Source organism: Mustelus asterias, chromosome 5, assembly GCF_964213995.1.
Source record: "Mustelus asterias chromosome 5, sMusAst1.hap1.1, whole genome shotgun sequence".
Taxonomy (NCBI): domain Eukaryota; kingdom Metazoa; phylum Chordata; class Chondrichthyes; order Carcharhiniformes; family Triakidae; genus Mustelus; species Mustelus asterias.
This window is the reverse complement of record NC_135805.1, coordinates 7,683,547-7,700,724: the sequence shown is the minus strand read 5'-3', so window position 1 is coordinate 7,700,724 and position 17,178 is coordinate 7,683,547. Positions and strand designations below refer to the sequence as shown.

Sequence of the window (17,178 nt, the reverse complement as noted above, 5' to 3'; positions counted from 1 at the left end):
ATGTGGGTTTACATTGCAAAAGAATTGCTGTGAAAATCTCCTAATCGCCACATTGCGGTGCATGTTCGTGTACACTGAGGGAGAATATAGCATGGCCAATGCACTTAACCAACCAACCAACTAGTCTTTTGGACTGTGGGAGGAAACTGAAGCACCCGGAGGAAATGCAGGCAGACATGGGGAGAACGTGCAAACTCCGCACAGACAGTGATCAAGCTGGGAATTGAATCCAGGTCCCTGGCACTGTGAGGCAGCAGTGTTAACCAACGTGCCACCCCTACTATTACTTTAAATGCTACTTTAAATATGCTAATTTGCTTTACACCCTTTTTGGCAAATAGAGTCCAATGTGGGAAAATGTCAAATTGTCCACTTTGGCAGGAAGAATTTTTAAAAAGCATGTTATTATCTGAGATGGAGAGGGATCTGTGTGCCCCAGTGTATGAATCAAAGAAGATTAGAATGCAGGCACTGCAAGGAATTACAAAATCTCATAGGATATTATCATTTATTGCGAGAGGGATTAAATAGAAAAGTAGGGTGGTTATACTTCAATTGTATAGGGCACTGCTGAGATAACATCCAGTTCACACCATGAGAAAGGGGTCAGGACAATCGCAAATTATTTTGCTTCAGGCGTGAAACTGATTTTTAGGCTCACATGCTATTTTCCCAGATTGGCGCCCCCCTAGATTTTTTTAGGAAAATTCCATCCGTAGTCTCACTTATATGACTGCATCAAACCTTCCAACTTTTATATTCCATTCTCCTTACAATAAACAACAACATCCCATTTGCCTCTCTAATCATTTGCTTTACCTGGATACCAGCATAATAAGATGAGAGACTTTTCATTCTCTTCTTCACAGTCAGTAATACCTACTTGCCAAACTTTGTGAAAATATCTTTGTCAATTCGAGTCAATTTTCAATGTTTGCTCAAGTAAAAATGGTTGTACCAATCAACTTGGCCAACTTTGGGGTATGAGTCACTGTTAAATATTATCAATAAATTAAACGGTCCCTTCATTGGAACATACCTCTGAAAATAGTCCTCGCATGTCTGATAGACCCTGTCATGAAAAACACCCATTGTTGCCACAAGTTGAGTTTTCACCTCGTTTGAGCAAGCAATAAAGAAACCAGAAAGGAAATAGTTAGAGACAGCAACCAATGCCTCTCTGGGCCAGCGACTGAACCAATCCATTGTGCAACCAGAGATCAGACCAGGGAACTTCAGTGCACGTGATCGAAACTTTTCACCAACCTAGCATCAAAACAAACATAACAGTTAGCTGAGAAACATACATACAAAACTTGAGTTATCCTACCATGATGATACTCAGAGGCAAAAATAAAAAGAAGTTTACACCTCCTTTAATACAACTGCTTCTGTTTGTCTCACATTAGTGAGTTCCCCAATCACATTCTCATGACACTCTAAAGACCAGAACTTTATTCAAGGGAGTGAGGGAAACAGAAAATGGGAAACTACAGGCCAGTTAGCCTAACAGCTGTTGTTAGTAGCTATTATTAAAGAAATTATAGCAAGGCACTTGGATAAGCTCGAGTTAATCCAGTACAGTCGACATGTCTGTGTGAAAGGTAAATCATGTTTAATAGAGTTCTTTGAGGAAGTAACATGTGCTATGGATAACTGAAACTGGTGGATGCACTGCACTCGGATTTCAAGAAGGCATTTGATAAAGTGGCACATCAAATTTTATGGTGGAGAATAAAAGTGCATGTTATAAGTTGTACATTGGCATAGTTGAAAGACTGGCTGACTAACAGTAAGCAGAATGTAGGAATAATAGGTCTTTTTCTCTTTGGCAAGATGTAACAAGCGGTGTGCCACAAGGATCAGTGCTGGGACCTCAAGAATTACAACTTACATCAATGACTTTGATAAAGTAATTGAGAGATGTTTGCCAAATTTGCCATTGAATCAAAAACCGGTAGGAAAATAAATTGTGAGGAGGACATAAGGATGCAACAAAAAGATAGAGATAGGTGAAGTGAGTGAGCAAAATCCTGACAAATAGAATCTAATATGGAAAGATGTCAAATTGTCCATTTTCGCAGGAAGAATAAAAAAGAAGCATATTATTATCTGAGATGTAGAGGGATCTGGGTGTCCCAGCATATGAATCAAAGAAGACTCGGATACAGATAATGCAAGAAATTACAAAAGCTAATAGATTGTTATCATTTATTGCGAGAGGGATTAAACAAAGAACAAAGAACAGCACAGCACAGGAAACAGGCCCTTCGGCCCTCCAAGCCTGTGCCGCTCCTTGGTCCAACTAGACCATTCGTTTGTATCCCTCCATTCCCAAACTGCTCATGTGACTATCCAGGTAAGTCTTAAATGATGCCAGCTTGTCTGCCTCCACCACCCTACTTGGCAGCGCATTCCAGGCCCCCACCACTCTCTGTGTAAAAATCGTCCCTCTGATATCTGAGTTATACCTCGCCCCTCTCACCTTGAGCCCGTGACCCCACGTGATCGTCACCTCTGACCTGGGAAAAAGCTTCCCACTGTTCACCCTATCGATACCCTTCATAATTTTGTACACCTCTATTAGGTCTCCCCTCATTCTCCGTCTTTCCAGGGAGAACGAGCCCAGTTTACCCAATCTCTCCTCATAGCTAAGACCCTCCATACCAGGCAACATCCTGGTAAACCTTCTCTGCACTCTCTCTAAGGCCTCCACGTCCTTCTGGTAGTGCGGCAACCAGAACTGGTCGCAGTACTCCAAATGTGGCCTAACCAGCGTTCTATACAGCTGCAACATCAGACTCCAGCTTTTATACTCGATACCCCGTCCTATAAAGGCAAGCATACCATATGCCTTCTTCACCACCTTCTCCACCTGTGCTGCCACCTTCAAGGATTTGTGGACTTGCATACCTAGGTCCCTCTGTGTTTCTATACTCTTGATGGCTCTGCCATTCATTGTATAACTCCCCCCTACATTAGTTCTTCCAAATTGCATTACTTCACATTTATCTGGATTAAATTCCATCTGCCATTTCTCCGCCCAATTTTCCTGCCTATCTATATCCTGCTGTATTGTCCGACAATGTTCATCGCTGTCCGCAAGTCCAGCCAACTTCGTGTCATCTGCAAACTTGCTGATAACACCAGTTACACCTTCTTCCAAATCATTTATATATATCACAAATAGCAGAGGTCCCAGTACAGAGCCCTGCGGAACACCACTGGTCACAGACCTCCAGCCGGAAAAAGACCCTTCGACTGCTACCCCCTGTCTCCTGTGGCCAAGCCAGTTCTCTACCCATCTAGCCACCTCTCCTTGTATCCCATGAGCCTTAACCTTCTTAACCAACCTGCCATGAGGGACTTTGTCAAATACCTTACTGATATCCACATAGACGACATCCACGGCCCTTCCTTCGTCAACCGTTTTTGTCACTTCCTCAAAAAACTCCACCAAATTTGTAAGGCACGACCTCCCTCTTACAAAACCATGCTGTCTGTCACTAATGAGATCATTCCATTCTAAATGCGCATACATCCTGTCTCTAAGAATTCTCTCCAACAACTTCCCTACCACGGACGTCAAGCTCACTGGCCTATAATAACCCAGGTTATCCCTGCTACCCTTCTTAAATAATGGTACCACATTCACTATCCTCCAATCCTCAGGGACCTCACCTGTGTCCAATGAAGAGACAAAGATTTCCGTCAGAGGCCCAGTAATTACATCTCTTGTCTCCCTGAGCAGTCTAGGATAGATGCCATCAGGTCCTGGGGATTTGTCAGTTTTAATGTTACCTAAAAAACCTAACACTTCCTCCCTTGTAATGGAGATTCTCTCTAACGGGTCAACACCTCCCTCTGAGACACTCCCAGTCAACAAGTCCCTCTCCTTTGTGAATACCGATGCAAAGTATTCATTTAGGATCTCCCCTATTCTCTTGGGTTCTAAGCATAATTCCCCTCCTTTGTCCCTGAGAGGTCCGACTTTTTCCCTGACAACTCTTTTGTTCCTAACATATGAATAAAATGCCTTAGGATTCTCCTTAATCCTATCTGCCAAGAATATTTCGTGGCCTCTTTTTGCCCTTCTAACTCCCCATTTGAGTTCTTTCCTACTCTCTCTGTATTTCTCCAGAGCTGCATCTGTTTTCAGTTGTCTGGACCTAACATACGCCTCTCTTTTCTTTTTGATCAGATCCTCAATTTCCCTGGTTATCCACGGCTCTCGAATCTTATCTTTTCTATCCTTCCTTTTTAAATGACACATGCCTGTCCTGCAACCTTATCAACTGTTCCTTAAAAGACTCCCACATGCCAGACGTGGACTTACCCACGAACAGCCTCTCCCAATCAACGGCCACCAATTCCTGCCTAATCCAGTCATAGTTAGCCTTCCCCCAATTTAGCACCCTGCCCTTAGGACAACACTCGTCCTTGTCCATTACTATCCTGATTACTATCCTCATTAATTAACTAGGACAAACTTTGACAAAGTACCTCATGGTAGGTTGGTGCAAAAGGTTGGATTTCATGGGATAAAGGGGGAGGTGGCTAGATGGGTGGAGAACTGGCTTGGTCACAGAAGACAGAGGGTGGTAGTGGAAAGGTCTTTTTCCGGCTGGATGCCTGTGACTAGTGGTGTTCCGCAGGGCTCTGTATTGCGACCTCTGCTGTTTGTGATTTATATAAACGATCTGGAAGAAGGTGTAACTGGGGTGATCAGTAAGTTTGCGGACGACACAAAATTGGCTGGACTTGCAGATAGTGAGGAACATTGTCAGAGGCTACAGATGGATATAGATAGGCTGGAAATTTGGGCAAAGAAATGGCAGATGGAGTTCAATCCAGATAAATGCGAAGTGATGCATTTTGGTAGAGCTAATGTAGGGGGAGCTATACGATAAATGGCAGAACCATAAAGGGTGTAGATACGCAGAGGGACCTGCGTGTGCAAGTCCACAGATCCTTGAAGGTGACATCACAGGTGGAGAAGGTGGTGAAGAAGGCATATGGCATGCTTGCCTTTATAGGACGGGGCATAGAGTATAAAAGTTGGGGTCTGATGTTGCAGATGTATAGAACGTTGGTTCGGCCGCATTTGGAATACTGCATCCAGTTCTGGTCGCCACACTACCAGAAGGACGTGGAGGCTTTAGAGAGAGTGCAGAGGAGGTTTACCAGGATGTTGCCTGGTATGGAGGGGCTTAATTATGAGGAGAGATTGGGTAAACTGGGGTTGTTCTCACTGGAAAGACGGAGGATGAGGGGAGACCTAATAGAGGTGTATAAAATTATGAAAGGCATAGATAGGGTGAACGGTGGGAAGCTTTTTCCCAGGTCGGTGGTGACGTTCACGAGGGGTTTAAGGTGAGGGGGGGGAGGTTTAACACGGATATCAGAAGGACATATTTTACACAGAGGGTGGTGGGGGCCTGGAATGCGCTGCCAGGCAAGGTGGTGGAGGCGGGCACACTGGGAACGTTTAAGACTTATCTAGATAGCCACATGAACAGAGTGGGAATGGAGGCATACAAAAGAATGGTCTAGTTTGGACAAGGGAGCGGTGCGGGCTTGGAGGGCCGAAGGGCCTGTTCTTGTGCTGTATTGTTCTTTGTTCTTTGTTCTTTTCTTTGAAAGTAGGGTGGTTATACTCCACTTGTATAGGGCACTACTGAGATAACATCCGAAGTACTGTGTATAGTATTAGTCTCCTTAATTAAGAAAGGATGTAAACAAATTGGCAGCAATTCAGAGAATGTTTACGAGAGTAATACCTGGAATATGAGGAAAATTGGAAAGGGTAGGCTTGTATCTGCTGGAACCTAGAAGAGTAAGAGGCAATGCTATCCCCAGCTCTGATCTCCCAGAGGACTCCCACATCCTCCCCAACCAAGCAATGTCCAACTCAGAGTCAAATGCACAAAACTGCAGCCACATTCATTGTGCTGTTTTTTTTTGAGACCATTTGCTGGAATCAGCCAATTCGTTAGGACAGGTGGGTTGGCAATTAAGACAATTTAATCCTTTATTTACATGCAAATGAGGAACTTTTGAAATGAATTTAACCCTTCAGATTTAATTCATCCAGCATGGGTTTCCTATGACTCCAGAAACATGTGGTGCAAAGGTGGGTTTCGGGTGGTGTTTATGGAGGGTATCTTTAAATTTCATATTGCTTGTACTCAATAAATACTCAGTTGTTACAGCTGCAGGGTTTTTGTCAGCTTTGATGTTGTCATCAACCCTGAGCTTGCTAACCTATGTTGGCACCTGATCAAAAAAAGTCTTAGTTTTAAAATTCTAATTTGTTTTTAAGTCTCCCAAAGCTTCGCATGTGATCTCCTTCAATCTCAAAACCCTCAGTTAGTTCTAACCTCTTAACCATCCCCAATTTGAATTATTCCATCATTGGCGGCTGTGTCTTTAGCTCCTAGACACACAGCTCCGGAATTCCCTTCCCCTCTCTTTTATCCTTTTGAGGCACTTTTTAAAACCTAGGTATTTGACAGCTTTCTACCCCTAGTATTGTGTTTAATTTTGATTTATGATGATCATGTGAAGCATGGTGAGACATTGCATTACATTTAAAGGAGCTACATAAAATATAAGTTGTGAACAAATAGATGCCAGGTATATGGGAGGCACCTTGGATGTTTTTGACACTACAATAGGCAAGGATTACCATCCACAGCAGCAATGATGTGGTGGCATCAGGAGGTGCAAATGAGTGAGATATACGAGAGAGTGACAAACAGAAGGCCTGAAGTCCATGTCATAGACTTGTAGAAAGAGACATAGTTTATTGAGATTGTCACGCAAGGTAGTTTCAAGCATCGCATGCACCAAGAAATTGATCTACCACTTATAGGACCATATGATCTTGCATTGCCAGTGGCTGAGAGATCACTACTGCCTTCAATTTCTTTGCCTGAATTCTATCCAAGATACGACAATAGACATATCAAGGGGATTGTAGTCTGCTACCCGTAAATGCACAATGGACCTGACCATTGATGTTTGCCAGGGTTTCCCCTGTTAGCAATAGTCCAGCTATTGCTATCGCATTTAGAATCATAGAATTCTTACAGTGCAGAAGGAGACCATTTGGCCCATCAAGCCTGCACCAACAACAATCCCACCCAGGCCCTACCCCTGTAACTCCATGTATTTACCCTGCTAATCCCCCTGACAGTAAGGGGCAATTTATCATGGCCAATCCACCTAATCTGTACATTTTTGGAATTTGGGAGGAAACTAGAACACCCGGAGGAAACCCATGCAGACACGGGAGAATGTGCAAACGCCACACTGACAGTGACACAAGGCCGGAATTGAACCTGGGTCCCTGGTGCTGTCAGGCAGCAGTGCCAACCACTATGCCACCCATAATGGACAGCACGGTGGCACAGATGAGTGAGGTGTACAAAAAGGTGGGTCTTTCCATAATTGGAAATTATGAAATTACTCCATAATTGCCAGAGCAGCTGAGTGCATTGCTGTGGGGGATGTCCTTGCAGCTGGAAGGATCAAAGATGTGCGGGTTAGGTTGATTGGCCATGCTAAAATTGCCCTTTAGTGTCCTGAGATGCGTAGGTTCGAGGGCTATAAACAAGCAAATAATGGATGCATGCAAAAATGGAACGGCAATAATCATGGGGGACTTCAACCTGCATATTGATTGGCTGACTCAAGTTGGAAGGGGTGGGATGGAGGAAGAGTTCTTAGAATGCTGTCAGGATAGTTACCTTGAACAGTATGTTGCAGAACCGACGAGGGAACGAGTTATCTTAGATCTGGTAATGTGTAACGAGGTAGGTAGAATTAAGGATGTTCTTGTGAAGGACCCTCTTGGGTCAAGTGATCACAATATGGTCGAATTTCTGATACAAATGGAAGAGGAGAAAGTAGGGTCCCATACTAGTGTCCTCTGTTTGAACAGAGGGAAGTACGATAGGATGAGGGCTGAATTGGCTAAGGTGAGCAGACTGGTAGGTAGGACAGCTGAGGAACAGTGGAGGATTTTTAAGGAGATCCTTTTCAGTACTCAGCAACAATATATTCAGGTGATAAAGAAGGACTGTAAGAAAAGGGATAACCAACCGTGGATAATGAAGGAAATTAAGGAGAGTAATAAATTAAAGACCGATGCGTACAGAGTGGCCAAAAATAGTGGAGAATCGGAAGATTGGGAAAACTTTAAGAAACAACAAAGAACAACTAAGAAAGCGATAAAGAAAGGAAAGATAGGTTATGAAGCTAGGCTCGCTCTAAATATAAAAAATGATAGTAAAAGCTTTTACAAATATATAAAAAGGAATAGAGTGGCAAGAGTGAATGTTGGACCCTTGGAGGACGAGAGGGGGGATTTAATAGTGGGAAATGAGGAAATGCTGAAACTTTAAATACGTTTTTTGTGTTGGTCTTCACGGTGGAAGACACAAATAGTTTACCGAATATTAACGATAGAGGGTTGGTAGGAGGAGAGGTACTCAATACAATTAATGTTACCAGGGAGGCAGTGCTTGGTAGACTAACGGGACTGAAGGTGGACAAGTCCCCGGGCCCGGATGGAATGCATCCCAGGGTACTGAAAGAAATGTCAGAGGTAATAGCGGATGCGTTAGTGGTTATTTATCAAAATTCGTTGGATTCTGGGGTAGTGCCGGCGGATTGGAAAACGGCTAATGTTACGCCGCTGTTTAAAAAAGGAAATAGACAAAAGGCGGGTAACTACAGGCCGGTTAGCTTAACGTCTGTAGTTGGGAAAATGCTGGAATCCATCATTAAAGAAGAAATAGCAGGCCATCTGGATAAGAATGGTTCGATTAAGCAGACGCAGCATGGATTCATGAGGGGAAAGTCGTGCATGACGAATTTGTTGGATTTTTATGAAGATGTGACTAGTGCGGTTGACGGAGGGGAACCGGTGGATGTGGTGTTTTTGGATTTCCAAAAGGCGTTTGATAAGGTGCCTCACAAAAGGTTGCTGAAGAAGATTGGGTCACACGGAGTTGGGGGTAGGGTATTAGCGTGGATTGGGGATTGGCTACCCGACAGGAAGCAGAGAGTCGGAATAAATGGGTGCTTTTCTGGTTGGCGGATGGTATCTAGTGGCGTGCCGCAGGGATCGGTACTGGGGCCTCAACTATTTACCATTTATATAGACGATCTGGAGGAGGGGACTGAGTGTAGGGTAACAAAGTTTGCAGACGACACAAAGATAAGTGGAAAAGTGAATCGTGTGGAGGGCGTAGAAGGTCTGCAGAGAGATTTGGACAGGCTGAGTGAGTGGGTGAGGATCTGGCAGATGGAGTATAACGTTGACAAATGCGAGGTTATTCACTTTGGAGGAAATAATAGCAAATTGGATTATTATCTGAATGGAAAAAAATTGCAACATGCTACTGTGCAAAGGGACCTGGGGTCCTTGTGCATGAGACGCAAAAACCCAGTCTGCAGGTGCAACAGGTGATCAAGAAGGCAAATGGGATGTTGGCCTATATCGCAAGGGGGATAGAATATAAAAGCAGAGATGTCTTGCTGCATCTGTACAGGGCATTGGTGAGGCCGCAGCTGGAATACTGTGTGCAGTATTGGTCCCCTTATTTGCGGAAGGATATATTGGCCTTGGAGGGAGTGCAGAGAAGGTTCACCAGGTTGATACCAGAGATGAGGGGAGTTGTTTATGAGAGGAGACTGAGCAGATTGGGTTTGTACTCGTTGGAATTTAGAAGGCTGAAGGGGGATCTTATAGAGACATATAAGATAATGAAGGGGCTGGATAGGGTAGAGGTGGAGAGATTCTTTCCACTTAGAAAGGAAGCGAGAGCTAGAGGGCACAGCCTCAAAATAAAGGGGGGTCAGTTTAGGACAGAGTTGAGGAGGAACTTCTTATCTCAGAGGGTGGTGAATCTCTGGAATTCTCTGCCCACTGAAGTGGTGGACGCTACCTCGTTGAATATGTTTAAATCACGGATAGATGGATTCCTGATCGGTAAGGGAATTAGGGGTTATAGGGATCAGGCGGGTAAGTGGAACTAATCCACTTCAGATCAGCCATGATCTTATTTAATGGTGGGGCAGGCTCGAGGGGCTAGATGGCCTACTCCTGCTCCTATTTCTTATGTTCTTATGTTCTTATTAGCGGGTAAATATGTTGGGATATGGGAGTAGGGCCTGGGTGGGATTGTGGTCGGTACAGACTCGATGGGCCAAATGGCCTCTTTCTGCACTGTAGGGTTTCTATGATTCTATGATGATTCTACTTGACCCCTGACCCAACTGGGCTTTAACATCCCCCTGACCTGAATGACCCCCCCCACCCCTCACCACCATGTCTCCTACCACTCCCCCGAATCCCTCCTGTCCATACCATATCCAACACCGATCACCGTGTCCCAACCTGAGCCAACCCTTTCCCTGCTCACCCCAACTTGACACTCGCGCAGCCTTGACCCGACCCGACCAGGTATGCTCTTCCCCCCACCTCCCCATTGATGTTTGAACCCCCACATCTCTTTGAAACTTTGCTCCTCCCTATCAATGGTCCTTTTAAACTCATCTGACTATGGTAGCTCATCCTTGGAGAAGTGGAAGTATTGTCACTGGAGTAGTAATCCAGAGATGCAGGCTCATTGATAAAGTGTTAAATGTCTTCCTCACATCTTTCTTCACCCAAGAGATTGAGGACAATGGTATGGAATTCAGGGAGAGAGACTGTGACGTTCTTAGGGAATTTGACACAGGGAAGGACAAGGTATTGGAGGTGTCAGCAGCTTAAAAGTGGATAAATCTCCAGGTCCAGATGAATTGTGCCCTAGGCTGCTGTGGGAGGTAAGGGAGGAAATTGCAGGGCTTTGACCCAAATTTTCAATTCCTCTCTGGGGACGCCAGACAACTGGAGAACAGCTAATGTGGTTCCACTATTTAGGAAGGGCTGTAGAGATAAGACAAAATTGTATCTGCCTCTACTACTACCTCTGGCAGCTCGTTCCAGACACTCAACACCCTCTGTGTGAAAAAATTGCCCCACTGGACAGATTTGTATCTCTCTCCTCTCACCTTAAACCTATGCCCTCAAGTTTTAGACTCCTCTGCCTTTGGGAAAATATGTTGACTATCTACCTGATCTCTGCCCCTCATTATTTTATAGACCTCTATAACATCACCCCTCAGCCTCCTATGCTCCAGGGCAAAAAGGTCCCAGTCTATCCAGCCTCTCCTTATAACTCAAGCCATCAAGTCCCGTTAGTATCTTAGTAAATCTTTTCTGCACTCTTTCAAGTTTAACAATATCCTTTCCCTAATAGGGTGATCAGAACTGTACACAGTATTCCAAGTGTGGCCTTACCAGTGTCTTGTACAACTTCAACAAGACATCCCAACTCCTGTATTCAATGTTTTGACCAATGAAACCAAGCATGCCAAATGCCTTCTTCACCACTCTGTCCACCTGTGACTCCACTTTCAAGGAGCTATGAACCTGTACCCCTAGATCTCTTTGTTCTAAACTCTCCCCAACGCCCTGAGTAAATTCTGCCCTGGTTCGACCTACCAAAATACATCACCTCACATTTATCTAAATTAAACTCCATCTGCGATTCATCAGCCCACTGGCCCAATTGATCAAGACTCTGTTGCAATCCTAGATAACCTTTACTGTCCACTGTGCCACCAATCTTGGTCACCAAATTATAGGAAGGATGTGATTGCACTGGAGATGGTACAGAGGAGATTCGCCTAGGATGGAACATTTAAGTTATGAAGAGAGGTTGGGTAGGCTTGGGTTGTTTTCGTTGGAGCAGAGAAGACTGAGGGACGACCTGATCGAGGTGTACAAGATTATGAGTGGATAAGGAGCAGCTGTTCCCCTTAATTGAAGGGTCAGTCCTGAGGGGATATAGGTTCAAGGTGAGGGGCAGGAAGTTTAGATGGGATGTGAGGAAAAACCTTTTCACCCAGAAGGTGGTGACGGTCTGGAATGCGCTGCCTGGGTGGGTGGTGGAGGCGGGTTGCCTCACATCCTTTAAAAAGTACCTGGATGAGCACTTGGCATGACATAATGTCAAGGGCTATGGGCCAATTGATGGTAGATGGGATAGGTGGTTGTTCAGGTGTTTCTGATGTGTCAGTGCAGACTCGATGGGCTGAAGGACCTCTTCTGTAGTCTGAGATTCTATGATTCTAATGCATTGTGGACCCAGGTTCGAATCCCACCATGGCAGAAAGTGAAATATGAATTTAATAAAAATCTGTAATTAAAAGTCTCACAATGATCATAGGTTGTCTGAAAAACCCATCTGGTTCACTAATGTCCTTTAGGGAAGGAAATCTGCTGTCCTTACCTGGAGTCACATGTCTGGCCTACATGTAACTCCAGATCCACAGCAAGTGGTTGACTCTGAAAATGCATTCTGAAATGGCCTAGCAAGCCATTGAATTAAAGGGCAATTACAGCTGTGGAACAAATGCTGGCCCAACCTGCAATGCCCACATCCAATGAATGAATAAAATAAATAGTGCTGTAAAAAGGGGGTATGTGCTCTTTCGCTCGACACCATTTACACTTTGCTGCTGTCGCCACTGGGCTGCTTCACTGTTTCAAACTCAAGTGGCCTGAGTTAGGAAAGTTGGGCAAGACACGGGCTTTGGATTTCAAGCAAAGTAAGTCGCTATGGAGTAGCAATCCACCACTGATTGCCACTCCGAGGAAGTTATGGGCAAAAAGCCAATTCAAGGAAGCTGACATCTTCGAAAGCTGTTCTGTGGTTGAAGCAGATAACGGTGGATAGAGAAACTATTTTCACACATTGGGGAATTTAGGAATCAAAGACATAAACTAGACATTTTACTTGCAAAAGACGTAGAAGTTTAGAAACTTTTCTGAAAATCACAGTTGATATGAACTTAATTGTTCATTTAAAATCTGAGATTGGTAGATTTATGTTAATGAAATATAGGAAGAGATACTGGGCAAAGGCATGCATCTGGAGTTAGGTCACATGCCAGTCAGAGGGTAAAATTATCTATACCCTCACTGGCAAGTTTATAGGTGGAGATGAACATCTCGCCAAGGCCATCCCCACACCCCCACTTCGTGCCTTCAAACAACCGCACAACCTCAAACAGACCATTGTCCGCAGCAAACTACCCAGCCTTCCGGAGAACAGTGACCACGACACCACACAACCCTGCCACAGCAACCTCTGCAAGACGTGCCGGATCATCGACACGGATGCCATCATCTCACATGAGAACACCATCTACCAGGTACACGGTACCTACTCTTGCACTCGGCCAACATTGTCTCCCTGATACGCTGCAGGAAAGGATGTCCCGAGGCATGGTACATTGGGGAAACTATGCAGACGCTACGACAACGGGTGAATGAACAATGCTCGAAAATCACCAGGCAAGACTGTTCTCTTCCTGTGGGGGAGCACTTCAGCGGTCACGGGCATTCAGCCTTGGATCTTCAGGTAAGCGTTCTCCAAGGCGGCCTTCACGACACATGACAGCGCAGAGTCGCTGAGCAGAAACTGATAGTCAAGTTCCGCACACATGAGGATGGCCTAAACCGGGATGTTGGGTTTATGTCACACTATCAGTAACCCCCACAGCTTGCCTCCTGGACTTGCAGAATCTCACTGGCTGTCCTGTTTGGAGACAATGCACGTCTCTTTAACCTGTGCTTAATGCTCCCTCCACTCACATTGTCTGTATCTTTAAGATACAGCCTGGTTGGCTGTAGAGATTCGCATTCTAATCAGTATTCTGTAACTTGATTTTGTGTCTCTGTGCCCTGTTTGAGAGCAGATATCCACTCCATCTGACGAAGGAGCAGCGCTCCGAAAGCTAATGGCATTTGCTACCAAATAAACCTGTTGGACTTTAACCTGGTGTTGTTAAAACTCTTACTTAATTCACCAGCCAGCTTGTAGAAGGAGCTACTGCGCATGTGCAGACTTCTGATTCTGCACATGCTCAATAGCAACTGCAGGACTCTGACAGACAGAGAAAGAGCTGTCAGGCCCCTGCTACTGCAGGCAGCCTCAACCAGCTCCCCACCCCCATGCAATTGCGGAGGCCCGCAGCCGATCATAAGCCCCACAACACATGGGCATCTAACCCCTGCTGCCCCCACACACCCTCGCCGCCCAGACTTTTTGAGCTCCCCCTTCTCCGGATCCGATTGCAACTACAGAGGGGTAGCGGGCCCCCCCTCCCACGCTAATCCAATCCCACTGCAGTGCGGCAGCGGGGCCTCCATCCAATCCCATTGCAGGGTGTACCACAGGCCCCCCTTTCCCCTCCTATCAGGCTGCACCTTCATGCCGGGCCCCATAAGCCCTGCCTCCATAGGCTCTGCCTTTGGGCTCCGCCCCTGAAGTCCCATCCCCTGGCACTGCCTGGTGGGCAGTGCTAATGTGCCTGCTGAGCATTGCCCAGGTGCCAGGCTGGCACTGCCCAAGGGGCACCCTCCCTTGCCCTTGGCCTCTCCAGGCAGCCTCAATGACCTCCGGTTCCACCAGTGAGGCCAACAGGACCATTCCCCATTTGTCGGGAGCAGACGTTTTCCTTGCTGGAGAGAACCTCTCTCGGAGAGGTCATAAAGGGAGGTGAGTCTGGACAAAAAACATGGAAATTCAAAGTTAAATAGGTTTAAATAAATTATTCAGCTTCTCGCCCATGTCCGGCAAGAGGCTGACCGTGCCAGAAATCCGGCTCTCAAAAAATTGCGAGAACCAAGGAATCGGGTGTGATCCTGATTCTTGGTTCTCGCGTGATTTTACTGGCTCGTTCCAGCCATCAATGGGTGGGTCAAGTTGGTAAAATTTCGCCCATAGTCTTTTTCCCAGCGAAGTGGAATTGAAAACTCAAGGGTGTAGGTTTAAGGTGAGAGGGAAAGATTTAAAAGGTACCTGTGGATGTGGATATATGTGTAGTGATGCTTGGATAGTGGTGTCTTCCTTAATTGTAGAAACTATTAATAATCTAATGCTTACAGTATTATAGTATAAGTGAGTATAAACTATTGCCTGGCTCCTGGCGGTTGGGTGAGGTCATGTGATGGTATGGCCTTGTTCTGCAGACAACTGCCTACTAAGATAAGCTGAATGCAGCTGCGATCACTTGTTATCACACAAGTGTTCTGTGTTGCAGCATATGCGCACAGAATGTGACTGGCCAGTGAAGGTCAGCACGAGGAGTGCATGAAGTATTATTATCCTCTGATTGGTAACGAGTATATTGGGGCTATAGCTGGTAGGCTATCGGGTCGCTTGTATGTGTTAGAAAAAAAGTATTTGTGTATTGTACCAAAACAAAGAAGTGTGTTCAGTCTCCCCTGAGGGCTGCAAGCTTTGTTAGCCTGCATTATTAAGGAAGACTGACCCGACGTCGTAACATAATGAAATAAAGAGGTTGATTAAACATCTGGAGTTGAATCGATTTGTTGTCGAACCAAGCTTGATAGAGTGTAGTTTGAGATTATCACCTGAGGGACAACTCCTTCACGCAGAGGGTGGTGCGTATATGGAATGAGCTGCCAGAGAAAGTGGCTGAGGCAGGTACAATAGCAACATTTAAGAAGCATTTGAATAAGTACATGGATGGGAAAGGATTAGCGGGATATGGGCCAAACACAGACGATTGGGACTAGCTGGGAGGGCACCATAGTCAGCATGGACGGTTGGGTCGATGGGTCTGTTTCCATACTGTATTGCTCTCTGACTCTATGACTCTATGTGACTAATAATGCCACTTGTGATTAAAATGGATTAATCACAAATCAAAATCAAACATTCTTGCACCAATATAGAAATTCTTGTTAGACAGATAACAAAATTAAAACCATAACTAACCGGAGAAAAACAAAGAACAACATGAAGATGTTTCCTGGCTCTTTTTATGAAATATTCATATAGATTGTCAAAAGTGGGAGGGGTACGAGGTGTTTCTTTCTTCATTGGTGCAATCAGCGATTGAGTAATCTCATCAAGTTCATCCCGAGCAAATAAGTTTGATACCTATCAAAAGACACCAGATAACAATTTAAATATGTAATATTTTAAATCTGTTAATGTCTGCAACCTTAATCTGCTCAGATACTTTATTCCCATTGATATACATTTATTGTTCCTGGTCCTATTGTATGTGGGCTGCACAGTTGAGGTCTCAGCACATTTGTTCCAGTATGACAATCTGAAACTGACCAATTTATCCTGTCTGTTTTCTTTCAAGGAACAAGAACAAAGAACAAAGAAAATTACAGCACAGGAACAGGCCCTTTGGCCCTCCAAGCCTGCACTGACCATGATGTCCGACTGAACAAATATCCCCTACCCTTCATGGAACCATATCCCTCCATTCCCATCCTATTCATGGATTTCCATCCTATTCATTATCAGTTAGCCAATTGTATACCAATGCTAATATATTAAGCCCAAGGTCACTTACCTTGTGCTAAAATAATTTATGTGAAAGTCCAAAACAGATTGAGAGGAGAGAGGTCTCAGAATCCAAAATGGATGGAGAGGAGAGAGGACCGAGAGGTCAAAACAGAGCAAGAGGAGAGAGGACTGAGAGATCAAAACAGATCGAGAGGAGAGAGGACTGAGAGATCAAAGCAGATCGAAAGGAAAGAGGCCTGAGAGTTCAAAACAGATCGAGAGCAGACACGTATGAGAGATCAAAAAAGATCGAGTGGAGAGAGGACAGAGGGGTCAAAACAGATCGAGATGAGAGAGGACAGAGTTCAAAATACGTCGACAGGAGAGGGGTCTGAGAGATGAAAACAGATCAAGTGGAGAGAGGACTGAGAGGTCATAACAGATCGAGAGGAGGGAGGTCTGAGAGACCAAAACAGATCGGATGGAGAGAGGACTGAGAGATCAAAACAGATCCAATGGAGAGAGGCCTGAGAGATCAAAACAGATCCAATGGAGGGAGATCTGAGAGTTCAAAGCAGTTTGAGGGGAGAGAGGAATGAGAGATCAAAAAAAAGAGGAGAGTTCTGAGTGATCAAAGCAGATCAAGAGAAGGAAGGACTCAGAGGTCAAAACAGATCGAAAGGAGAAAGGACTGAAAGATCAAAACAGATCGAGAGGAGAGAGGACTGAAAGATCAATACAGATCGACTGGAGAGAGGTCTGAGAGTTCAAAACAGATCGG

At 44.9% G+C, this 17,178-nt stretch overlaps 1 protein-coding gene across 1 annotated transcript in view; it reads right to left on the bottom strand.

Annotated features, from left to right (window-relative positions):
- LOC144493944 (dynein axonemal heavy chain 8-like) overlaps nt 1-17,178 on the bottom strand; it is a 1,661,706-nt gene that overhangs the window by 394,671 nt on the left and 1,249,857 nt on the right. Inside the window, exons 69-70 of the mRNA XM_078213521.1 lie at nt 15,870-16,034; nt 1,040-1,266 (exon numbers count right to left, since the gene is read on the bottom strand). Coding sequence (XP_078069647.1) covers nt 1,040-1,266; nt 15,870-16,034 — 392 coding nt within the window. The remainder of the gene's footprint in view (nt 1-1,039; nt 1,267-15,869; nt 16,035-17,178) is intronic.